Consider the following 26031-nt stretch of genomic DNA (forward strand, 5'->3'; position numbering starts at 1 on the left):
ATCACATTAGGGTCACCCAGGAAATGACCATTTCCTTTAACTATCCCTTCCTCGTGGGATCCTAGTGAGTCTGAATCAAACAGCAGGCACTGGGGCTTTAACAATGAGTTCTCTGCCTCCTGGTCCTCTGAGCCTTCTTTAGCCCTTTGCTAGAAAGCTCAGGCTCAAGCCAAGCTTTATGGTCTCACAAACAGTGTATCTGGAGTGAAACCTAGAGACACTGTGTAATATAAAGCAGGCTGCCTCACATATGTAGTCCAGGTGTGAATACTTGACATACTTAAGGCTAAATATTTATAAATTTAATATATTTTAGCAATATTTGAAAAATAACCAAGTGAAATGAGGCTGAAGATGCTTAGAAATGTTTTTTCATTGGTGACAAATAATTGATCATCTGAATGGTAGCTATCACACTGGAGCCCTAAAATAAGACAGATATTCTGCTGGCAGGGAGAAAATAGGCCAACCGCATCATGTTTCACCTCTTGTGCTCTCTCGCAAAAAAGAGCAAACCAGACCAGCTTTAAATCCAAGAAACGGAAACTTTATTGGTGCTTATTAAACCAACACACTTTTTCGTGTTCAGAACTATCCCATGGAGTATTAATCTCCTTTGCAAAGATGGGGAAACTGAGGCTCTGAGATTATCTGAGATGATTAATTTACATATTCAGGAAGAGACACAGCCAGTATTGGACTCCAGATCCTACTTAAAAGCACATGGTTTAAAAATTAAAAAAAAAGTCTTCCATTATAAATGCAATACTTGCTTATCAGAGATTATTTGGAACAATAGTAAGAAGGAACAAAATGAACTCATGACCCTGACTGCCAGTGGTAGCAACATCAATATCTTGGTCCTCTCTTCCAGTCCTTTTTCTGTGTATATTTTATAATGTGAGTGTGAATGCATGGCCTATCAAAATGGATCTATTAATATTTTAAAAATTATCTTCTGATTTTAGAAGGAAAGCACACACATTATAGAAAACTTGGAAAATACTAAAATCTATCAAGGAAATTCAAGTCACCTAGAATCTCATAAGCCAAAAATGACCATAGTTAATATTTTCATATATTCCCTTAGGTTTCTTTCCATCAGTTTTCTTTTTTTACATAGTTAAGCCCATAATTTACAAGATTTTTAAGTGCAGTTAATAAAGGTCTAGGTGGATGATGACAAAAAAACTCGCTGACAGATAGTATTTGCCACTCAAATGGTTCAACAGGTGTTAAAAAGGCAGGAAATAATCACTCATGCTCCCTGTCCAATTGTGTGGCCATCAAAAATGTGTAAGCCTTAAAGCCTGTTCTTAAGTTTCCACTAAGGTGAAGCCTGACATGGATTATCATGGTTTTTCGTTGTTTTTTTTTTTTTTTCCTGCATCCAAGAGGGTATAAATCATTTACATGATAAGAATACTCCACACATAAGGCCTTCAATACCATGTAAAATCTCTTCTAGGAAAGATAAGAACAATATAGTCTGATGGGAAGATTTTAAAGTATCTTACAATGAAAAATACATAATGTGCCTTAAACATTTTGCATGCTGAAATTTACATAAAAGAGGCTCAGCAACAAAATAAGGCATCACTGACAATGGCTCCACGAAGTTCTAAATGGTATAAGAGACCTGATCTTGTATTAGTAAAATTCCAAAGAATTTATTATCAATACTAAAAACTTCAGTTGTACATAAAGTAATAAACCTTTATGACGGCCCTTAAGGAAAAGCAGTGATGCAAGTTACACACGTTACTGAAGGTGAAGGCAAAAGAGGACTCCAGTCGGAATGTCGGTTATGTTCATGCAGCTTCCTCTTGATTTAAACACTCATGACGCACTGAATGAACTGAAAGAGAGACCAAGTCCACGTTACCCTGCACACATTGTGGCACTGAATACACCCTAGCTTATTTTTCGGCAGTTTACATTTTGTTTTCCTAAACTGAATTATGGATCAAGAAACATCCATTTCTAAAATAAAAGTACATGATAGAAAGGTTCATGTTTGTAGGGGAAGCAGTCTAATAGAAAATCGAGTGGGTTTCTCTTCTTACAGAAAGCAGACTACTTCAATGGATAAAGAATATTTAAAATTCCAAATATCTCAGACTCTAGAAATGGTAATGGTCATGGTAAAAGGTACCCACTCAGAAATATCAGTTGATACTGTTAAATCACCTGAGGACCTCCAAACTACACAGTAGTACCCCACTGCTCTGGCACCAGCACCTTTTAAATAGGTTATGCCCCTAAAATCTGCTTAATTGCAAATAAATCCTAGCATGCAAGTATGTGTATACCCAGAAACGGAATATATGACCTTTCCTCTGCAATTCAGAAACCCAAGTTGAGAGGCATCAGCATTTGCTGTGAAACGTTTGCTTCACCATAAACACCAACACTCTGCTTTTCTATCAATTTTCTTTCTCATTCTTCCGACACCAGTGAGGCACTGTGTATGCTAACCCCTACAGCATTCCTACAAGGCCAAGCTGATGATCACTTTCAGATAAAAGGGAACATTTAAAATCTCCTAAGGGCCCATTGGAGGCCAAAGTCCATGCGCTTTCCACTCCATAGGCTGCTTTTCCATCTTTGGAAAGAATGACAGGACTGTCACCCGAGACACTGATACACACTAATGAAAACACACCTTTAAGCAGAAGAAATAAACATACTTACACATAAGCGTTTTTAAATGATCTGAACTGTGGCAGCTGCCAAACTGAAAATATGTGCATCCTTGCATTTTGTAGCAGAGAAACCTTTTTTTAGAACATTCAGTTATCACAGTGACTGCTATTCTGAAAGCAATTTTTTAAAGTCCATAGCTGACCAAAAAATAGAACAACTAAGCATCTCCCTAGTTATGTTATGTGTATTCAGCTAATGCCATCAGAGATGACAACTGGCTATGTTCACATTGGTTACATGGCCTTGCCTTGTCCTATCACATTTAGTGTGGCTGTTTAGTAAATACATTGTTTTAAATTGCAACTTAAGTTTGTGCTTTATAGCCTCAATGAAGAACATGGGTGTGTCAAGTACAGCTTGGAGTTGTTAAATTTACTTCTCAGTGACTATTTATTCAATGAAGCCAAAAATAGCAACATCTGCATGGTGTTTTCAGGGACATTTCTGATTGAAATCTCACAACAGCCCAGGGAAGAAGGCATTACTACTTCCTCTCCTCAAATAGTCTTGGAGCAATGAAGAAACCTGCCTAAGTGACCCCACCAGCAAGTGAGACCAGTTGGGCTTTGAACCAAGTCTTTTAATGCGAATCAAACAGTGGTCTATGAGTAAGACTAATAATAAATGAAATTGATAAATTTTGAACGGTAACTCCTGATCATTTAATCCTTCATTACTCTGCATCCTTAAGATGCTCTTAATGGCTAACTTCAAAAGGGATGCCCAATTGTGAATTTACGGAGACTTACATCATCATATGGGAAATTCACAACACCCTGCTGAGCAGTATCCCGTCTTCGAAAGCTGTCTGTAAAACACCACAGTAAAATTTATGGTTATTTTTGTAACATCTGAAATCACAATAGTTACTTATTTTGGCATTGGGTTCAAACTGTAGAAACATGTGAGTTGTAAAACCAGCTAACATAAAAGACCACAGCAAAGAAGCCAACTACAATGAACATGAATAAATTTAATAAACAACAAAGTAATACAACAATGTAGAAGTTAGTCAACTATCTTTTTCAATGTGCAGCTGGAAGAAAGCATCTTATCCCAAAGTCAGTAAAAGCCATGTGACCTCCAAGGCCATTACTTAGTTGTGGTGAAAACACAGAATTTCAAACTTGTTAATAACATAGATAATGTTTAATTAGGAAATGGATAGATGGGAGTCCCTAATATGACAAACAGGCTGTAATAAAATATTTCACCTATCTGAGCTCTGTGCTATTGAAAAGAATTTACTTTAATAATCAACAAGAATGAAATCTTGCTACCTGCAACGTGGATGGAACTAGAGTATATTATGCTAAGTGAAATAAGTCAGAGAAAGACAAATGTAATATGATTTTACACATATGTGGAATTTAAGAAACACAACAGATGAACATAGGGGAAAGGAAGGAAAAATAAGAAAAAACAGAGAGGGAGGCAAACCATGAGACTCTTAAATACGGAGAACAAACTGAGGGTTGCTGCAGGAGATATGGGTAGGGGGAATGGGCTAAATGAGTGATGGGCATTAAGGAGGGCACTTGTTGGGATGAACACTGGGTGTCATATGTAAGTGATGAGTCACTAAATTCTACTCCTGAAACTACTACTACACTGTACGTTAACTAACTTGAATTTAAATTAAAAAAACTGACCTCAAATTTTTGTTAGGATGCAAAAAAAAAAAAAAATTACAAAACCACATTTTAAAAAGAGTAAAAAAGACTAAAGAGAAGACTGGAACAACAAAAATATACAAAAGAAAGAAAAAGAGGGGATAGAAAAGTAGAGATTACTAATATAGCCTCATCTAAGAAGTACGTTCTACCATTTAATATCACTACCATTTAAATGACTACCATTTAAAATTGCTTTCCAACAAGAGGACTTAGGAAAGAAAGCTACAAATGAGTAATTTTACTCTCTTCACATATTTACATTATAGGGAGAAATCACAGAATATTACTCATACTCTGATCAAAAGTGCACAAATTAGCTTATCATATTTTGGAACATTTTGTGAAAGTTAAGATTATTTTAATGGCAGATTACCACTAATCTGAAAGAATTTCTGAAAACAAAAAACACAATTACTCTGCTAGATAGGTTTAATAGCAGTGTTAAAAAAGCCATTGAAATGGGGGGGGTGGAAAGAGTGATCAGGGACGAAAGAAGTTCAGAACACTGAAAATGAAATGTCATGCAAATTGTGTCTTCTTGGCCCTTGGAGAGACACTATCTCAAAGAACACACCTGTCAGAGCTCGCAGTTTCACACAGCAGGCGATGTAGTCATCAAAGGTGATCTTGCCATTGGTGCTGTATCGTTTTGCAATTGAATTCACAGCTTGGGGACTCAACCGAAATCCTGAAGGAAGGAAAATCACCCAGTGAAAAAAATAACGTGAAAGGATTACAAGAAGACAGTTGAAAGTAATCAAGCACAATTTTTTTCAGACTGGGGGCACACTCATTTTAATTACGAATACACACTAGCAACTGTGTGTATTATGTATTTAATTATGAATATACACTTCTTCTAGAAATCAGAAACTGCCTTCCCATAGCACTTAGTTTTAGAAATTAACACAGAATTATGCCGACCAGGTGGCTCGAATTAGCCATACCCACCCATTGTGGTTAGGGCCTTCTGCAGTTCTTGAGGGTCCACTGTTCCACTCCTGTCACTGTCAAAACTGGTGAAGTGTTGTCTCCAGCCGTTCAGCACGGCCCAGAGTTCTTTAAATTCATTGAAACCCATTGTGCCTGACATATCTCTCTGAATTATAATCAAGGATTAGAGTACCTTTATTTTGCAACATTTTGTAACGATTCAAGATCAAGGATAAGGGAATATAATGATCTTTCTGCTAAAAAGGTTAAAAATGTTGTATGTTCTTCTTAGTGTGATATAATAAAAACATACTCCAATGAGATAATAAGAAGGGCCTAGGGAGAAAAGCTGAGTACGTATTTCCACTGTGGGATAAAGATAATCTATGTGAGGTGATTACAATGAAATAACGTGGCCACTGTGAGCCACATGTAAAAAACAAGAGTTCCTGGAACTGTGCCGCACTTTCTTGGCGCCCCAGGCGATGCTGCTAGGGTCCTGGGGTCTTGGCTTTAACATTCCTTTGCTGGGCCCTTCCAGACCCAGGGTTTTCACTTTTGGAAAATGAGGTGGGATGAAAGGCACTGCAGGGTCACCAATAGCTAACCTGAGTGCAGTAACTGTGATGTGAGAAATTCCACCGCCTGAAGGTCAGGTGTGAATCATGCATAGCTCACTGTTAAAGCAAAAAACCTTGCCAGACCACTCTGATTTCTATAGGTGTTCTCTGATGCTTCCTTGAATTCTTGAGGAACCAACATTCTATTTACTGAGCTCCTTTCCTTTTTCACACCAAACTACATCTTAAAAGCTAATGATTTCAGAAAACTTTTTTTGTGGTCATCTGTCACCTTGTGTTTACTGGGTATTAATTCCTAGATAAATTCTTTTAGGAAGAATTTTTTTTTGGGGGGGAGGGTGATCAGAAAAAAACACTCTAGACATCAATCAAAGTAAAGGATACATCCAGCATTGACACCATAAGCCGACAAGTCTCCAGGTTAAAAGCTGTTAAATCAAAAAAAGCACATAATAGTTTCAAAAATTCATATTATATTGCATACATTCAAATTAATTAGGAAAATGACTATTTATTTACACAATCTTATTTTTATACGCTAAACAACATGGGAGTTTTGAAGCAGTTTAGAGGGGATTCCTTGCAGAACCCAAATTTGATTTTAATAACTTTAATAGAAATCTTTTAAAAAAAAGTATTGCATTGTACTATTAATATTTTTAGGTATGATAATGGCTTTGAAGTTGGTGAGGGAAATGTCCTTATCTTTTAGAAAAGTATATACTGAAGTTATTTGTAGATGAAATGAATGTTAAGATATCTGGAATGAGCTTCAAAAGAAAACAGACAGGATTACACATGAACTAAGAATAACAACACACTGATAATTGTTGAAGCTGGGTGACAGGTGCATGGAAGTTCGTAATAATTATCTCTGTTCTTAGATAGGCATACATTTTCTATAATACAGTCTTAAAACAAGTTTTTTTTACCATTTATTTTTTTTTTTTTTGACAGAGAGAGCCAGAGCACTAGCGGGGGAAGGGCAGAGAGAGGAAGACACAGAATCTGAAACACGCTCCAGGCTCTGAGCTATCAGCACAGAGCCTAACACGGGGCTCGACCCCACAAACTGTGAGATCATGACTTGAGCCGAAGTCGGACACTTAGCCAATTGAGCCACTCAACTGCCGCTAATATAGTCTTTTTAAAAAAGTTTTATATACTTTTTTGCCTTTGAAACTGTAATATAGTGAGTTTAATCACCATAATGAACCATAATTTATTATATTCACCATGGTGAGTGGGAAGATAGGGTTACTACATTTCTACTCCTGACTATCAATTGCTGGTTTTGTTTGTTCTGTGTCACTAGTTCATTTGTTTACCTTTCTTTCCCCTTTAATGTCACACACTGAACTACCTCCTACCTCATATAGCTTATGACACCTTTTTATATACAGTAAGTTTATATACGAAACCAGATAAATATGCTTGCTAGAACAGTGTTAAGAGCACTCTGGAATACGATATAATGACCAATTCAGTGATGACCAGGATTCGGAAGCCTTTTGAGTTTTTGTACAGCTTGAATATATTCTGAGGACATTTCTATACGACACTTAGAAAAACACACTAGAATATATTTACTAGTTAATGGGCCTACTGATGACCTACCTAAGCATTAGCAAATATAAAGAAAAAATTCCTTGTGTCTTCCATTCTGTTCATGAGAATCAATGACTGGGGAAATATATAGGTACAAAGAAGCTAGAAGGCTAGAAGGCAGAAGGGACAAAGGTCAGGTGGGCAAAGCTGGCATAAATTCTGCAAGTTTGTTGAGAGGCACACAGAACTAACATTTTTACAGCTCTTACTAGCTTCATTTTTATCTCCAACAAACTGAATTTCAAATACATCTGAGCTAACTCTCAGTACTGTAGTGTTTCCAAACAGTATAAACTATAAATTTCCCACTTTTAACAGATTCCTGTGTTTGGCATACTCTGGAACATGAAATAAAAGGTGGAGGCCTATCTCTGTTTTGGCCCTTCAAACTCCATCTAATCCACAGATACAGTTCTCTGAGGTGACAGGAAGCAACACTTCTACACACTTTTGAGAAAGAGTTGGTTGATTCTTCATTCTGACTTTTAAGTTGTGTGGAGGCACGAAGTCTCTCTGATCTAGACCAATGGTTTTCAATCCCAGGTGCTTATCAGAATCACCCAGAAGCTTTAAAAGATCCTAGTACTGGGGCTGCACCACAGAACAGTTATTTTCCCCTCAGTGTTACGGAGATATAATTAACAAATAACATTCTGTAAGTTTAAGGTGTATAATGTAATGATCTCATATATGCACATACTGCAGAATGATAACCATAATTAGGTTATTTAACACATCCATCACCTCACATAGTTAACTTTTTTGTCTGTGTGATGAGAACTTTTAAGATCAACTCTCTTAGCTATTTTCTAGTATACAATACAGTATTGTCACCATCACCACAGAGCAATTAAATGAGAATCCCTGAGCATGGAACCAAGGCATGACTGTTTTTTTTTAAAGCTTCTCAATGATTCCAGTGAGCAGCCAAGGTTGAGACCACTGTTCTTCTCAACGTGTGATTCCTGGACCAGCCATGTTAACATCATCTGGGACATTTTAGAATTACAGAATCTTGGCCTTTAACCTACACCAAAAAAATCAGAATCTGCATTTAAATAAGATCCCCAGGTGATTTATTTTCACATAAAAACAGCTGGTGGACCTGGACCACCTGAATCTTCTGGAAGCTTGTTACAGATGCAAATTCTCCGGTCTTACCTCAGACCTTCTAAATGAAAAATTCTAGGACAGGGCCCAGCAATCCAGTGATGCTGACACAGCTCAAGTTTAGGAACCAATGCTCTAGAGGGCCTGTCAACCAAGAGGCAGATCCACTTGTGTCTGACTTTAAGTCAAGGATTTTGAGGGGCTGTAAGGCAGACAGCTTCCCTGTGTCCCAAGTGCTACAAGTAACATCTCCATCCACTCAGTTACCCAAGCCAGAAACCAGGGAGTGTCCCCAGTTCCCTGTCCCCTGATATTCAATCACCTTCTTCTTCTTCTTTTTTTAATGTTTATTTTTGAGAGAGAGAGACAGAGCACAAGGTGGGAAGAGGCAGAGAGAGAGAGGGAGGCACAGAATCTGAAGCAGGTTCTGAGCTGTCAGCACAGAGCATGATGTGGGGATCAAACTCACAAACTGCGAGATCATGACCTGAGCTGAAGTCGGACGCTCAACTGACTGAATCACCCAGGCACCCCTCAATCGCCTTCTAAATTGCTTTAGGACCTATCCATTTCCAGTTCCACAATCACTTCCCTGGTTTAGAAAGTATTTTACTCATCTGATGACTCCATTGGCCACCTAACAGGTGTCCCTGAGTCCCCGTGCTCCACACCCCCCATACCCATGCCCCCCAATTTGGTTTTTATGCTACATCCAGAACAGTATGTGCTCTTCTATACAAAACCCAGTAGACATGTTCCACTGCTGTCAGGATGAAGTCCAAGCACCTAAGTGGCATATGAAGTCATATGCATATATTCCCAGTCCAGCTAATTTCCTGCTCTTTATTCAACCTTCACATTCCATCTTCACGGCCAATTTCTCCCAGTTCTTTGACTGCACATGCACATGTTTCCCCTTACCTGTGGGTCTTTAGTACATGCTGTTCTATCTGCCTGGGGCACAACTGCCCTTTATCCCTCTCACTTCTTGGTCTGCCTGGTTTCTGCTTGACTTTCATTTCTCCTCAGTTTGGCATCAGTTCTGCCAGGAAAACTATCCTGACCACTTTCTGGGTTATGTGCCTCTCCTATGTGGGCTCACAGCCTCTCTACTTCACTTATCCCAGCACTTTTCACTGTGTCCCACAGGCACCACTTGTGGGTGCACAGCCTGGGACCTTGCACATGATGATATCCATTAAAATGTGTTGGTTAGACAGCTGAATAGATAGGACCCCTCATCCCTGTGTAGACAGCTATACACTCCCCTCAACCAGTATACGCAGGATAGGTTTTTAAAAATAAAATCTCATTTTTACGGATACTTAAAAGGACTGTATAATCCCTTAAGACAAATCATAAGTCAAAATACCAATAAGGGTACAGAGCTATGCTTTCTCCATTTTAGGAAATCTTCCATACTCATTAATTCAACAAATGCCTGTTAAATACTCATTATGTACAGGGCCCAGGATACCAAGAACATTGGAGATACAAATTAAAAACTGGATCCTGCCCTAGCTGACAGTCTAAGGAAAAGAGAAGTCATACATGCATGCAACTCTAATCAAGGTAGAGAGTGGTGAACCATAATGGAGACAGTAAGCAGTACCAGGAAGTACTGAGGAGCAGGAGGCTCCTTCCTACTAAGAAGCACTTCACAGAAGCAGCAGCATTTAAGTCAAGCCTTGAATGACAGGAAAGATGAGGGACATTTGGGGACAGTTAAGTAGAGCTATGGACCAGTATAAGCAAAGTGAATCAGGAAAGTTCAGGCCAAGCAAAGTAAGTGGGAGGAAGTATGTTTGATGAGGCTACATTAGAAGATCTTGAATTCCTACTAAGGTGTTTAGGTTTTGTTTTACAGGTACCAAGGAGCTACCAAAGAATTTTAGAAGAAGAAACTAACAGGTTAGAGGATGTGTCAGGAAGCCCAAAAATCTGGTCATCTTTTGTGAGAAGGGTTTAAATTTTTTTTTTTTCAACGTTTATTTATTTTTGGGACAGAGAGAGACAGAGCATGAACGGGGGAGGGGCAGAGAGAGAGGGAGACACAGAATCGGAAACAGGCTCCAGGCTCTGAGCCATCAGCCCAGAGCCCGACGCGGGGCTCGAACTCACGGACCGCGAGATCGTGACCTGGCTGAAGTTGGACGCTTAACCGACTGCGCCACCCAGGCGCCCCTGTGAGAAGGGTTTAAAAGAGGGAACGTGATGGGCAGGCAACAAAAGTGAATGACAGAAAATTCACTATTCCAGACAGTTCTAATGGAACTAGAACACTGATGTCACAGAAGTTTGGGTAGGGAAAACTCTTGCTCAATTTTAATTTTATTTTTCTCCAGAAATAGTTTGCTTTTATTTATTAAAATTTACTTTGAGAGCACACGTGCACACCCAGCACGTGTGAGCAGGGGAGAGGCAAAGAAAGAGGGAGACAAGGGAATCCGAAGCAGGCTCTGTGCTGTTAAGTGCAGAGCCCTACATGGGGCTCAAACTCACGAACTATGAGATCATGGCCTGAGCCAAAACCAAGAGTTGGACGCTTAACCTACTGAGCCACCTAGGTGTCCCAAGAAATAGCTTTTACTAGTGCTATTCTATTTTAAATAGTTTTAAGAGTCTTTGATAATTTTATTTTTACTCTCTCCCTTCTCCTGTTCATTCTACTAAAATGCCTCATACATCTTTTCTTCTAGTAGAAATCCAAAATGTAATGGACCTAGCAGGAAAACATTACCTTCAGTTGTTTCTCTCAGCCTTACCATAGAGTAACAGCTACACTCAAGGGGGAAAAAAAGAAGCTGAATTACTATCTTACAGACTAGAGCAACGTCTCTTATCAACTCCACTTCTCAGTATGACCGGTTCCTTTTAAGCTGGAGAAGATGACTGTAGGAACTAGGCTGGAATACTCTCTGTTCCTCATTCCACCTCCACCTGTACTTTTTGGTTATGAAGCTGGATTTAAAAAACACCAATGGCTGTATAATTTCTGTATCATGAAACTCACTGTGACACTTCACAAGCAGGATGGTTTTGTGATTTATTGCAGCCTCCACAACCAGAGGATGGTAAGCAAATTAATTCAATCACATGGCTCTGATGACTCAGGAAATGTCTTCCCTATAACTCACTGCTCTAAGGCCATCACTAAACATGATTTTCTCACACGAAATTTAAAAAAAATTTTTTTTAAGTTTATTTATTTTGAGAGAGAGTGAGAACATGAACAGGGGAGGGGCAGAGAGAGGGAGAGAGAATTCCAAGCAGGCTCTGCACTATCAGCACAGAAACTATGCACGGCTCAAACCCACGAACCATGAGACCATGACCTGAGCTGAAACCAAGAGTCGGACGCTTAACTGACAAGAGCCACCCAGGCGCCTCCTCATATGAAACTTTTAAAAGGACTGTTCTCCCAGGATACATAGCCCATTCGTTAGTCAGATTTTAAAACCTGCCACACCTCTTCTACCGCAAGGGTACAGAGTAATAGTTTATGTTGCTACACAGCTCACTTTCATAAACCCTATTAAACCTGCTATGTTCACTAGCCCCAACTGCTTGAGGTTAACATTTAACACTTTAAATGTATTCCCTACAACACTTAAAAAAAAAAAAATTCCCAAATCTAGAAAGTGCTTCTTTTGTTTAGGACCAGATTAAATGAGAAATGCAAACAGTTCCTCTTTCATATTAATTCCTCCAACTAGGAAATATTATTAATAGGATACTTAAGTCATATAATACAAAGGATAAAAATAGAAATGCAAATAGTTTGAGAGCCATCTAATAAATATGCCATGTCAAACAGTCAAAGAAAATGCGACTATAAATCTTCATGTGTGACTTCTAGTTCGAGCATTTTATTTTTAAAGTTTATTTATTTATTTTGAGAGAGACAGATCACGCAGTAGGGGCAAAGAGAGAGAATTCCAAGCAGGCTCTGCACTGTCAGCATAGAACCTGACGCAGGGCTCGAACTCACAAACCAACAGATCATGACCTGAGCCAAAACCAAGAGTCAGACATTTAACCAACTGAGCCACTCAGGCACCCCTGTAGTTTGAGCATTTTAATTCACAATTTACCAACAGCTAAGGCTCTGATTTGATGTTTTGTCCCCATTAACAACAGGCAAAGAAGTTAGCAAGTCAAGACACTACTTTCTACCTTATGGATCTGTCAGGGTCAGGATCCGATTGGAAAAGAAGCAAGTGGGATGTACATGGGATGATGAGAGGCACTGATAAGATGCAGTACTTCTGCAATCATTCCCCATCTGTAGCTCATGGCAAAGAGCTCTTTCAAAAGGCAGGAAGGTGGTGTAAGCACTGAATTATAAGGTGGCAGAACTGAGGATGAGGGCAGAAGGAAGACTAGTGCAAAGAGTTAAGTAAGAAATTAGGAAGGGCACTTCCAACATAGCCTGCCCACATTCTCTGAAGCAGAAAGAGAAATGAAGACAGACCTGGGGGATGTCATGGCAAGCGCTCATGTTGCCAGCAGCATGCTCAGAGCCCATGAATGCAGAACCGGTTTCCTGAGGACCAGGGGTGGGGACCAGCCACTGCGGGGGAACGCGGGACAGGACTGACCACTCAGAACTAGGAGTGCAGGACAGGCCATTTGGGGAGCAGCTGCACAGGACCAGGCACTCAAAGTCCTAAGTGCCATCAGCCTCAGGACAGTCAACTCTTGGCAAATGGTCAGTTGTAAATGTTAGCGCCTGCCATTAATGACACCTGACCTAGCAGATTTCATTTCAGCACCTCACCTTGTCCTCTGTGAAGGAGACCACGCTGCCCATCTCATTGCTTCCAAAGGTTCCAAATCCAATGGACCCGCTGAACGGGCAGGTAGTGTAGATGATTTATTAACAGCTGTTTTCAAATTCACATTTTGTGACAATAAACAACCAAAATTAGCTTTTGAAATTCTAAATTATGCTGGATCAGAAAAGCCCAATTTTCTTGGAGGCTATAATCATAAGGAAGTTAAAATACGAAACAGAAGAGTACTGTGGGATTGTCAACTTACGTTTGTATCCTCCAGCAATGCCTGACTGTGTCAGACATCTCTGCAATTCATCAGCATCTATCTGCCCATCCTTTTGAAAAAAAAAAAAAAAAATAGGAAGACAAATTACAATAATGATTTGTACCTTCTAGTTCTTTGTTTACTTTCAGTATATTATTTTAGCAATGACAAAGAAAATGAGCATTTTCATGCGTAAGACCTTTTTTTTTTTTTTGAAAAAAGAATGCCTTCCAAACATAGGCATTCCTTTCCCAATTCTACTTTCAAAAATAATAATGAAAGAGAAACAAATAGTTAAGTCCTCTTCCACAAATGCATACTTAGGGCCATAAACAAACAAACAAAATACATTTCGTGATACTTAAGTGGGCATTCAATTTTAGACTCTATTTTAAATAATTATTACATACGAATTCACAAGGTTGGAAAGCTGCTTACACCTCTACTTTAGTATTAACATTATCTTCTCATCATTCCTCTAAGTTCCTCAGTTAGATTTGGGATTAAATTTTCAAGCGGAAGGTTGGTCTTTTTAATGAAACACTGAGGTAAATTCAGTTTCTTCTTCTGATACACAAGTTTTTTTTTTAATGTGTGAATGAAATTAGTTTCTGTCTTGAACTACTCTTCTTTTAGTCTGAGCTAGGAAACTGCCATTTAAGCATTTAAAATTATTTATATAGTTGCTTTAAAGTCTTATTCCTCTTTCTAGCTATTTTTTTGTGGGGGGCGGGGGTGGTAAAGGCATAGCAGCATACAAAGCTAACATCCATGAAAAGTCTGGATAAAACAGAGGCCTTTGTGATCACCTTGGTTTATGATGAGGTGAATGGTTTTTTTCAGAACTACAATTATATCTGGAAGATACAGGTTCCCAGTGCCTATTTATTGGCTAACCAAGTTCACAACTAGATATATGTTGTTTTTAGGGATTTAAAAATAAAACACCTAAATCCCTCACGTCCATGAGGATTGTAACTTCTAAGTGCAGAGCAGGATCAATAATTTGAAAGACAATGGCTATGCTGATGTAGGGGTAGGCCCAGGCTGCTGCAAGCGAAGCAGGTGGGGTCACTTACAGGGCTGGAGGCACAGGCAATCTAAGAACACAAGTCTTGAGCTTTGCCCTGTCTTGTGGTTTCAGAGATACAGATCATTAACTGATTAAGCAGATACTTAAAGGGAAGCTCTTTCGGTTTTGGACTCAATTTTCCATTCAATTTCCTGAACTATAGTTCTTAGAATGCTTTTCTGCAAGGCGGTCTTGAATTTTTATCCCACAATATTCTACAGCTTCTTCACATTAAGACTGTGCTGTTTCTTGCTTTTGATCAAAACAAAGGTAAATGCCAAGACAAAAGAGCAAACATCCCTTCTGGAGAGGACTGAGTTCTACCAGCAGTGAATTTACCATACACAGCGGCGTGGTGAGCTAGGGAAGTGTCCTTCCTCAATGTACACCATCGCCTGTCCTACCACACAATATAGAGAAGTCAAAGGTCTCCAGGAGCCCACCTTAATTCTCTCTCTGGGTCAACAAGCCACAACACCTTATACGGACATGGAAGAGCTGACCTAGTAACGGCATCAGCATCAAAGAGAAAGTAAACTGTGCACAAGATTCACTTCCCGATAGTAAGGGAATAGTAAGTAACTTTCTTATGTTGAAGCTGGTAAGTTTTTAACTTAAGTACCTATTTCCTCAGGGGGTAATTGATTAACAAATTCAATCCAAAGAAAGCATCCATTAGAATCTGACTACATGATTACTGGCACATGTCTGTAAACCGTACTAACAAGGGTTTGTGTTCACCAGATTTGGAATTTATTCTCTGTAAACCACCATGGACCCTGACAATTCATCGTTCTAAAAACATCTTTCTACTTTACAGATCCTCACAGTATATTTATTGACCTTTATTCTGTTCATTCTGGCATTAATTCAATCACAAATTTAGTCTTGAAGTGAACTAACATAAATACAGGTAACACTTTGTCCTAATTTGTTCTGAATATGCAGAAATAAGTAACTGACTATAAACTTCATTCTTTCTCTCTTCTTTTCTTTCCACAAGCAAAGGGATTCTTTTCCAGAGGAGAGTTCTTTTTTCCATGCCACTCTAACAACAGCTAATACAAATGAAGACTCTGACAATTCTTTAATATTAACGGAAAAAGCTAACCTGTCCTGCTACAGCAGCAAAGTAACCATACAGCGGATCCTGAGTTTGTCCGGGAAACGCAGGCCCTCCGGGAGCCCCTCCATACTGTAAAACAACAAACACAAAAGCATCATCCCACTGAATCCAGTGTTATTCTTTCACCACTGAATGCCTTTGTGCAAAGCTAGGCAAATGCCGGCCCTTCACATCCATGGTTCACCTCCCCACCACCAGCACGCTCTAACTGCAATCATCCCACCCCTTTTCTTTCATTCCCGCTCCATCACAGTGTAAAAACTGGCAGCTTGGACCAAAATGAGATGTCCCGAATAGTGACATCTGCATGAGCGAAGCAACTTTCAAAATCCCAATTAACCTGCAGGTTACTGATTAAATGCAGCCTAGGCAAGCAACTTAAGGGCAGAGCTCGGAATTGTCTTCCTTTTCCTTTTACAACGATTATGGTGTTTTGAAGCATTTTGAGACAGGTGTAGCCTAGGCCGTGCTTAGGTGTCTCGGTTAGGCTATTTGGCGGCGAGCACCCGGGCGAGGAGGCGCGGCGAAGGAACATTCCTTTTCAGAAACAGTTCCCACGACGACGCACATCCCAGGCGCCCAGCGAGGCGGCCTTCCTCCCGGAAGGCTTTTACTCTAGCGGTCTTTCCCCAACTTCTCTTTTAAACCTACTTTCTTTTAAAGATGGGAGGTGGATCCCGGGGCCATTCGAGATTAAAATGGCTGTTGCTCTCAGGGGAAACCCGGAGGGGAAGGAAGCGAATTTACACAATTTCACGCCGCGTGTCCCAAAGTCACAGGGTGGGCTTCTTGGATCAAAGCCCACCCGCGCCTCGGCCCCACGCAGCCACCCGCAGGGCGAAGGGACGCGGAGAAGTAGGGAGCCCCAGGATGAGGCCGAAGGGCAGCGGCCTGGGGCGAGGCAGCGGGCAGGGAGAAGCCTGGGGTGGGGGCGGGAGGCGCCCGCGGAGCCGTCCCGGCAGAGTGGCCCAGCGTGGCCTCTCGGCGTCCGCGGTGTCCCAGGGTCGCACCCGGGCAACCAGCCCGCGCGGGCTGCACTTACCCCGCCTGGGTAGTACCCGCCGCCGGCGCCAGGGTGCCCGGGGTACGCCATGGTGCAGACTGCGCCGCCGCCGCCGCCGCCCTCGCCCTCCCGCCGGGGCCGCCCCGGAACGCACCACGCGGGCGGCGGGGGACGCGCGCCGGAGCCCCCTCCCGCTCGGCGCTCAGCTCCCGCCTCAGCCCTCTGCGTGCGCACGGCGTGGCTCCGCGCTTCCTGTGCCGGGGTCGCGCCCAAGCCAGGTTCCCGCAAGTGCCTGGGACCTGCGACGCTGTTCACGCCGGTGGCATTCCTCCCTGCGAAACGAATGGCACATTCCAACACCAGTACGGTGCCTCGGGGGTTCTTTATTTCTTCCTAACTCGGCTATATTCTGATACTTTTGAACATTTTAACCAACTTCGTTAGTCTGGGCCGCCCGGCTCTAAGTGGAGTGCAGTTTTGCAGGGAAGGAGCTGGATGCATTAGGACAGCTCTTAGATGCCTGTGAGGGAAGGAGACGTTGGAAAATCAAAATAAGAAAACGCCCTTGGAAAACAGGAATAAACTTGAGGAACTGTGTGCAAGCGACCCTTTGGTTTGCCGTTGCACATTTCACTGAACACCGGCCTGTTTTCTTGCTAGGGGACGCGGTCAACTCTTGGTTAAGCTGGGTGTCATATGGCCTGGGGAGGACGGAGGGTATTGACTGGCAAGGCCACCCCGCCCAGGTTCTTAGAAAATGAGTTGTTTGAATTATCTCGATGATTCAGGCGAAACAATCCCCCTTCTCCGAAATTACTCAGCCACTTTGTACACAAGAAAAGTTTAGGGCAAGCTAAGAGTGCCCTGGTAAATATTCAGGAAGGTGAGAGGTTAGAACTATTCTTTTAGGCAGATTCAGGAAATGGTTCTCTTCATGCATCTTTCTTTTCACCCTCTTTGAACAGTCTGATGTGAGCAATTCAGGTGTGAGTTTTTTTTTTTTTTTTTTTTTTGGTTTGGTTTCATGTCATTTCAGTCATGAATGTTTTTCTGAATTTGAACGTTTTAAGAAATGCACTGATGAGCAACATTCACATTATTTGCTACGGAGGCTGCACTGAAAAATTGAGTCATAAACATTTAACAAATGTTGGGGCACCTGTTGAGTGTGGTGACGTGCTGTTCACCATGGTGGACAGGGTTCCTCCATTCCAAGTTTCCGGGCTGTGTTCCCACTAGGGTCATTGTTTTCTTCTAATATATAACTCTCTAACAAGTCCTCTTTTTGGCTGCTCAAACTCCAAAGATGATAAGTCCTGAGTTGTGAGAACAACTTTAATAGTCCCTGTTGTTACCTATCAAATAAACTATATATTACCTGTTTAATGTTTGATTTAGGAAGTAGATTACTGTTTTCAAATTCCAAAGCTATTATCGAGGTAGATTAGGCAATTTTTGAGTCCTTGGCCTCCGCAGAATTTTCTTTTTTCTTATTTTTTTTCCTTTTGTGTGGTAAGAACAATGAACAGGAGGTCTACCCTCTTAACAAATGTTTAAGTGTACAATACAGTGTTGTTAACTATATGCACAGTGTTATACAGCAGGTCTCTAGGACTTTTTATCCTGTGTGACTGAAAATCTGTACCTATTAACATCTACTCCCCATTTGCTCCTTCTTCCAGCCCCTCAAAACCAGCATTGTTTGTTTCTATGAGATTGATTACCTCAGATACCTCAATAATTACAATAATGAAGTATTTGTCTTTGTGTGATTGGCTTATTTCACCTAGCATAATGTCCTTGAAATTTATCCATGTTGTAGCATATGACACGATTTCCTTCTTTTTAAGTCTGGATAAAATTGTATTACATGTATATGCCACATTTTAAATTCATTCATCCATAGATGGACATATGGGTTGCTTCTGCATCTGGGTTATTGCAAATAATTCTGCGATGAACATGGCTGTGTAAATAGCTCTTTGAAATCCTCTTTTCTTTTTTTAAAAAAAAATAATGTTTATTTATTTTTGAGAGACAGAGAGAGAACACTAGCACGGGAGGGGCAGAGCAACAGGGAGACACAGAATCCAAAGAAGGCTCCAAGCTTTGAGCTGTCAGCACAGAGCCCAAAGTGGGGCTTGAACCCGCAAACCATGAGATCATGGCCGAAACCATGGGAAGTCACTCAATTGACTGAGTCACCCAGGCACCCCTGGATCATATGGTAGTTTTATTTTAAATTTAAATTTAGTTTAATTGAGGAAACTCAATACCGTTTTACATAGTGAATATACCATTTTGCATTCCCATCAACAATATGCAAGAATTCCAATTATTTCACATACTTACCAACACTTATTGTCTCGTCAGGTGGGGGTTCCTAATAGTGGAGGTGTGAAGCGATAGCTCAGTGTGGTATTTCCCTGATAATTAGTAGCATTGAGCACTTTTTCATGTACTTGTTGGCCATTTGTATACTTTCCTTGGAGAAATATTTATTTAATTATTTAGCCCATTAAAATTTTTTTTAAATTTTAAATCCAGTATACTTAAATTAGTTTATATTAGTTATATTAGCTTCAGATGTACAATATAGTGATTCAGCAGTTCTATACTCAGTGCTAATAATGATAAGTGTACTCCTAATCCTCTTCACCTATTTCGCCCACCCCCCACCCATCTCCCAATTTGTTCTCTATAGTTAAGGATCTGTTTTTTGGTTTGTGTCTTTTTTCCTTTGTTCATTTGTTTTGTTTCTTAAATTCCACATATTAAAAATCATACGGTATTTGTCTTTCTCTGACTTATTTCACTTAGTGTAATACTTTCTACCTCCATCCATGTTGTTCCAAATGGCCAGATTTCATTCTCTTTTATGGTTAAGTAATATCCCATTGTATATATACACTACATCTTCTTTATCCATTCGTCCTTCTTGTGGACACTTGTGTTGTTTCCATAATTTGGCTGTTGTAAATAATGCTGTAATAAACACAGGGGTGCAAATATCTTTTTAAATTAGTGCTTTCATATTCTTTGGGTAAATATCCAGTAGTGGAGTTATTGGCTCATTAGGTAGCTCTATTTTTAATTTTTTGAGCGACGTGCATACTATTTTCCACAGTGGCTGCACCAGTTTGTATTCCTACCAACAGTGTAAGAGGGTTCCTTTTTCTCCACATCCTTACCAGCACCTATTGTTTCTTATGTTTTTGATTTTAGCCATTCTGACAGGTGTGAGGTGATATCTCATTGTGGTTTTGATTTGCATTTTCCTGATGACCATTAATGTTGAACACCTTTTCATGTTTCTGTTGGCTTCTTTAGCCCATTATCAAAGTGGGTTATTAGTTTTTTGCTGTTGTAAAAATTCCTTATATATTTTGAAAACTAACTCCTTATCAGGTATATGGTTTGCACATTTTTATCCCATTCCATGGTTTGCCTTTTCATTCTGTTGTTTCCTTTGTTGTGCAGAAAGTTTTTAGTATGATATAGTCCTACTTGTCTATTTATGTTTTTGTTGCCTATGCTTTTGTTGTCATAGCTATGAAATCACTGCCTTGGCATTGTCTTCTGGCTATGACTCTGGGAGAATAGCACCTTAGCAAATGCTTTGCTGGTTTTAAGATAGAGCTGGTTTTAAGATAGACTCCAAAGTCATGGAATTTTTCCCCTATATTTTCTTCTAGGAGTTTTGTAGTTTTTGGTCTTATATTGTCTTTAATCCATTTTGAGTTGATTTTTGTGTATAGTGTAAGATAAGATTCCAATTTTTTTATTCTTTTGTGTATGGATATCTGGTTTTCCCAACACCATTTGTGGAGGAGACCATCCTTTCTCAATGGTGTATTTTTGACATTCTTGCGGAAGATCAGTTAATTGTATATGCACGGATTTATTTTGGGGCTCTCTCTTCTGTTACTTGACCTCTGCTTTGAAGTCCATTTCTATAGAAGTAACCAAGAATAAAGAATAGATGGAGAGGACTGAACTCAAAGTTGAGTGTAAGCTCTTTCAAGACTCAAGTTTGAAAGATCATATAGTGTATGAAATATTTGTGAGCGTGCAGAATGAACTTTATGGATAAGCAACTATGTTAATTGTGTTTTCAGTTGTCTTCAGACATCTTCCCACTACCCCACTGCTAAAGAATTAAATTTAATGGAGTGCTACAAATGAAATTCTTACAATTATTGTTAACAAATTGTTAAGTTGCTGCTGTTTTAGTTTATGAAAAAAATTGTGGCAACTAATAACAACAGATACATACAGTACTTAATATGTGACAGACCCTCTTCTAAACACTTTATATATTCACTTAAACCTCATAGAATCCCATAAGGTAAATGGTTATATCATCCTCATTATACAGTTGAGGAAACAGAGGAGATGAGAGAATTTTCCTAAGTGGGATGAACACAGAGCTGAGCTTGGCTTCCAGGCCACATGGCCCTGGAGTCTGTGCTCTACACTAGGGGACAGCAAACTTTGTAAAGGGCCAGTTGGTAAATATAATAGGCTTTGTGCGCCATATAGTCTCTGTAGCAACTACGCAATTCTGCCATTGTAGCATGCAAGCATACATAGACAATGCACAAATGAATGGGTGTGGCTGTGTTTCAAAGCAATTTTATTTACAGGCACTGAAATTTGAATTTCATATAATTTTCACATATCATGAAACATTATTATCCATTTTATTTTTTTCAACTATTAAAATATGTACATATCATTCTTAGCTCCCGTTATACAAAAACAAGCAGTGGGCCAGATTTGGCCCTTGAGTAGTAGTTTGCCAACCACTGCTGAAAACCCCTCTAGGATTCTGGCTATGACCCCAGGAGAAGAGCACCTTGGCAAATGCTTTGCTGGTTTTAGGATAGGGCTGTGGGTAGCAGTGCCTGAGTCACACTTAGAAATGATGACCTCCCTGGGATAGGATCTGATGTATAAAATGACTTCTTCAAAGTCTTTCCTGTAGTCCAGTGAGATGACCTTTTGGGACACTGTGAATCCCTGACTTATCAATCACATCCTCTGTAGTAGTAGCTAGATGACATGTTCAGTGACAGCTTTGAATGTTTATCCATGTATCATGGATTACTTATTCATAGGCTGAGTATTGTCGAACCCCCCAAAATCAAGAACATGTACTCAATAGGAATTCTACAAAAATAGAAGTAATACAGGCAATTTATTTTTATGGTTTTGACATTCATTCCAAAGGAAGGGGTGAAGATGAAGGGAGAAATAAACAACTTTTCCAAGTTCTTGGTATGTGCCAAGTGCCAAGATACTTCATTATGGTACTGCACTTAAAGAACATCACCTTCAAAAGGAGATGTAATTACCCACATTTCATAGATGAGGAAATTGAGGCATAAGTAACTTTCCCAAGGCTATTACCATGTCTTTGACCTCTGATCTACCTAAGTCTGAAGCATGGGCATTTTAAAAAAACATGAAAAACTACAAAGATATTAAACCAAACTCACATTTCCCCCCCTCATTGTACTGCTTCCTGAGGAAATGGGGCAGTGGAGGGGCTGCAGAAAACGAATGTTTAGAGGTAGAAAAACTGTCCAAAGTCATATGAGTCACCCTTGGGCAAGACCACACAAATCATCAAGGAGCGATGCCTACTTAACTTCCTCCATTTCTAAATATAACCTAGAGAAAGAGAGTCCACTCCTTGTGTCTACTTTGATTTTGAACCCAATAAAAACCTCAGTGGAATCAGAATCCATTCTTACCCTTATACGTTCAGATCACAGAGTCCTAGATACGGGTGTTGCAACCCTCAAGCCATTTAAAGAAACTCAGCAAAATAATACCCAAGCTATATAGTTGGAAGAGGGATTCCTAACTTCTATGGACAGTGTGGGGACTAAAATACTGTGTTATTTGTCTTAATTTGCTAATATCTAGAAAAAGACTACAGAAATTAAGCAGCCATACCACAATGTTTGAGGGGTGTGGCAGCAATATGGGTTAAGGTGAGAGCTATGTGTGTTTATCGATAGGCTATGGATCATAGTCATTTTGACGTCAATGCAATCACAGATAACCTTTGCCATCTTCTCCAGCCATGTTGTTTTATGAAAAAGATGAAAGAGCTGAGAGAGGATGGGAGTAGGTAAATGACTGGCCCAAGATCTTGAAGGGCTGTCCTAGCCTGATATAAATATTTCACTCTTTCCAATTTAAGTTATAGCATTAGCTGAAAATGTCTCTCAGAGAGAATCTTGTTCTTTTGTGCTTTACCGTCCCCAATCCACCTTTATTCTATTTTCAAGACTAAAGGCTGTGTGAACACTCTCTTTGTTCCTGGAAAAAATTTAATATAAAGTACTGCATAGATTCCAGTTGTGTAATGAATGAGTCACAGGGATGAAAGGGACAGTTTAGCAAATAGAGTCAGTGGTATTGTAATAGTGTTGTATGTGACAGATGGAGGCTACACTATGGTGAGCATAGCATAGTGTATAGAGTTGTACCCACACTATGTCGTATGCCTGAAATGAATGTAACATTGCGTGTCAACTATAATTTGATAAAAAGGAAATAAAGAATTGCATAGAGCATCCAGGCGGAACTTCTCTGCTCAAGTAAAGGGTGAAGGAGACCTTCCAGCTCAGTAACTGAAGTTGCTTCACTATTTCCTGCATTTGAATTAACCCCAGGTCTAATGTATCAGGAAGAAATGAGCAACGACATTTACCAGATTAAGGTCTCCACTTTTTTTTAACTCTGATCTTGGTGTGTTACGTCATGATTTAAAGACCTTTGCTTTAGAGAGAGCTCAGATCTCAAAAAATATAGGAATGATTGATAACAACATGGGGAACCCATAAATACTATCTACATTTTCTTAAGATTGTTGGGGAAGGATATGAAGATTAGGATCTTCACGTGGGAATCACAGACACCCTTCTCTAACTGCCCAGAATAAGAGCTCAATTAATCAAGTAACTGTAAATATTTTTAAGTGAGAGTAAAACTTCCATCATTGATGTTTTAGTGCTTGCTTGAAAAGTGTTTAGTGGGTTTCTGGCACATTTTAGGTGATAATGAATTGTTAACCACAGTTGTCCTATAAATAGTCTTTTTGTTGATTTTTTTTTTCATGCAGAAGTTTTCTAGTTTGATGTAGTCCAACTTATTTTTTATTGTGTTGCTTGTATTTTAGGTGTCATACCCAAAAATTCATTACCAAGACCCATGTCAAGGAGCTTTATTCCTGTTTTCTTCTAGGAGTTTCATGATCTGAGGTCTTTACACGTAAGTCTTTAATCTATTTTGAGTTAATTTTTGTGAGTGGTGTAAGATATGGGTCCTGTTTCATTCTTTTACATGTGAATATCCAATTATCCCTGCACCATTTATTGAAGAGACTGTCTTTTCTCCATTGAGTATTCTTAGCTCCCTTGTCAAATACTAGTTGATTTGTATATGCTTGGGTTTTCTGTTCCATTGGTCTGTTTGTCTGTTTTATACCAGCACCATACTGTTGTTATGATTAAAGCTTCATAGTATAACTTGAAATCAGTAAGTGTGATGCCTTCTCTTTTTCCTTCTTTCTCAGGATTTCTTTGGCTATTCAGGCTATTTGGCTTTTGTAGTTCTAAATTAATTTTAGCAGTGTTTTTTCTACTTCTGTAAAAAAATGCTATTGGAATCTTGATAAGGATTGCATTGAATCTATAGAGGAATTTTGATAATATTGACATTTTAACAGCATTAATTCTTCCAATCCACTATTATAGGATTCTTTCCCATTTATTTGTGTCTCCTTCAATTCTTTCATCAGTGTTTTGTTTTCTGAGTAGACATCTTTCATCTTTGTAGTTAAAGTTACTTCTAAGTGTTTAATTGTTTTTTTGATGCTATTGCAAATGGTATAGATTTATTTTTCTTAGAAAATATGTTAGTAATGTACAGAAATGCTACTCATTTTTGTATATTAATTTTGTATGATGTAACTTCACTGAATTCATTGCTTAGATCTAATAGTTTTTTGGTTGAGTCTTTAGGATTTTATATATATAAAATCATATCATCTGAGAATAGAGGCAATTTTACTTCTTCCTTTCCAATTCTAATATGTTGTATTTCTTTTTCTTGAATGATTGCTCTAGCTAGGACTTTTAGTACTATGCTAATTCAATAGGAGTGGTGAGAATGGATACCCCTGTCTTTTGCCTGTATGCCTTTTTTAAATCACAATTAAAAAAAAATGAGCATGTGACCTACTTCTGGCAGTAAGATTAAAAGGGAAGTCATATGGGGGGAATCTAGGAAATGTTTGTTTGCTTTTAAGAAAGTGATATAGGGGCACCTGGGTGGCTCGGTCGGTTGAGCGGCCGACTTCAGCCAGGTCACGATCTCGCGGTCCGTGAGTTCGAGCCCCGCGTCGGGCTCTGGGCTGATGGCTCAGAGCCTGGAGCCTGTTTCCGATTCTGTGTCTCCCTCTCTCTCTGCCCCTCCCCCGTTCATGCTCTGTCTCTCTCTGTCTCAAAAAAAATAAATAAACATTAAAAAAAAATTAAAAAAAAAAAAAGAAAGTGATATAAGTAGAAATGGTTGTCTGGAATTGTTATATCTGTTTTATTGTTATTCTGAATATAAATCTACCAATAGGCTCTCAGGACACGTAAAGAGACCACTGAATTACTGCATCTGTAAAGTTTCCATACTTCATCATGATCTCATGGTTTGTGAGACTGAGCCCCCTGTTGGACTCTGCACTTACAGCACAGAGCCTGCTTGGGATTCTCTCTCTCCCTGTCCCTCCCTCACTTGCGTGCACTCTCTCTCCCTCTCTCAAAAAAAAAATAAAGTTGCCATACTTCTGAGTCAGTATTTAATTTTACAGTGCAGAAACATCTTCCCTAAAAAACAGAGTATTTCTCAGGGCGCCTGGGTGGCTCAGTCGATTAAGCGTCCGACGTCAGCCAGGGTCAGGATCTCGCGGTCCGTGAGTTCAAGCCCCGTGTCGGGCTCTGGGCTGATGGCTCAGAGCCTGGAGCCTGCTTCCGATTCTGTCTCCCTCTCTTTCTGCCCCTCCCCCGTTCATGCTCTGTCTCTCTCTGTCTCAAAAATAAATAAACGTTAAAAAAAATTAAAAAAAAAAACCCAGAATATTTCTAAAGCATGATTTTATTTTT

At 39.6% G+C, this 26031-nt stretch overlaps 1 protein-coding gene across 1 annotated transcript; it reads right to left on the reverse strand.

Moving 5' to 3' along the window:
- Nucleotides 1-525: 525 nt before the first annotated feature.
- Nucleotides 526-17004, reverse strand: SRI (sorcin). Its single transcript, XM_030307903.1, has 8 exons — nt 16898-17004; nt 15841-15924; nt 13658-13727; nt 6281-6324; nt 5334-5481; nt 4957-5070; nt 3456-3514; nt 526-1858 (listed from the first exon to the last, which is right to left on the reverse strand). Exons 1-8 carry the CDS (start codon nt 16946-16948, stop codon nt 1832-1834), a joined length of 597 nt encoding a protein of 198 aa, XP_030163763.1. The 5' UTR covers nt 16949-17004; the 3' UTR covers nt 526-1831.
- Nucleotides 17005-26031: the final 9027 nt, after the last annotated feature.

This window comes from Lynx canadensis, chromosome A2 (genome assembly GCF_007474595.2).
Source record: "Lynx canadensis isolate LIC74 chromosome A2, mLynCan4.pri.v2, whole genome shotgun sequence".
Taxonomy (NCBI): domain Eukaryota; kingdom Metazoa; phylum Chordata; class Mammalia; order Carnivora; family Felidae; genus Lynx; species Lynx canadensis.

What these genes read in the sequence shown, in the direction of transcription:
- SRI (XM_030307903.1), bottom strand. Translation starts at nt 16,948, where the DNA reads ATGGCGTACCCCGGGCACCCTGGCGCCGGCGGCGGGTACTACCCAGGC. An exon ending in GCGGGTACTACCCAGGCGGG is followed by an intron (nt 15,925 to 16,897) that starts GTAAGTGCAGCC and finishes GTTGTTTTACAG; the next exon opens with TATGGAGGGGCTCCCGGAGG. An exon ending in TGAATTTCCCATATGATGAT is followed by an intron (nt 1,859 to 3,455) that starts GTAAGTCTCCGT and finishes TCTCTCTTTCAG; the next exon opens with TTCATTCAGTGCGTCATGAG.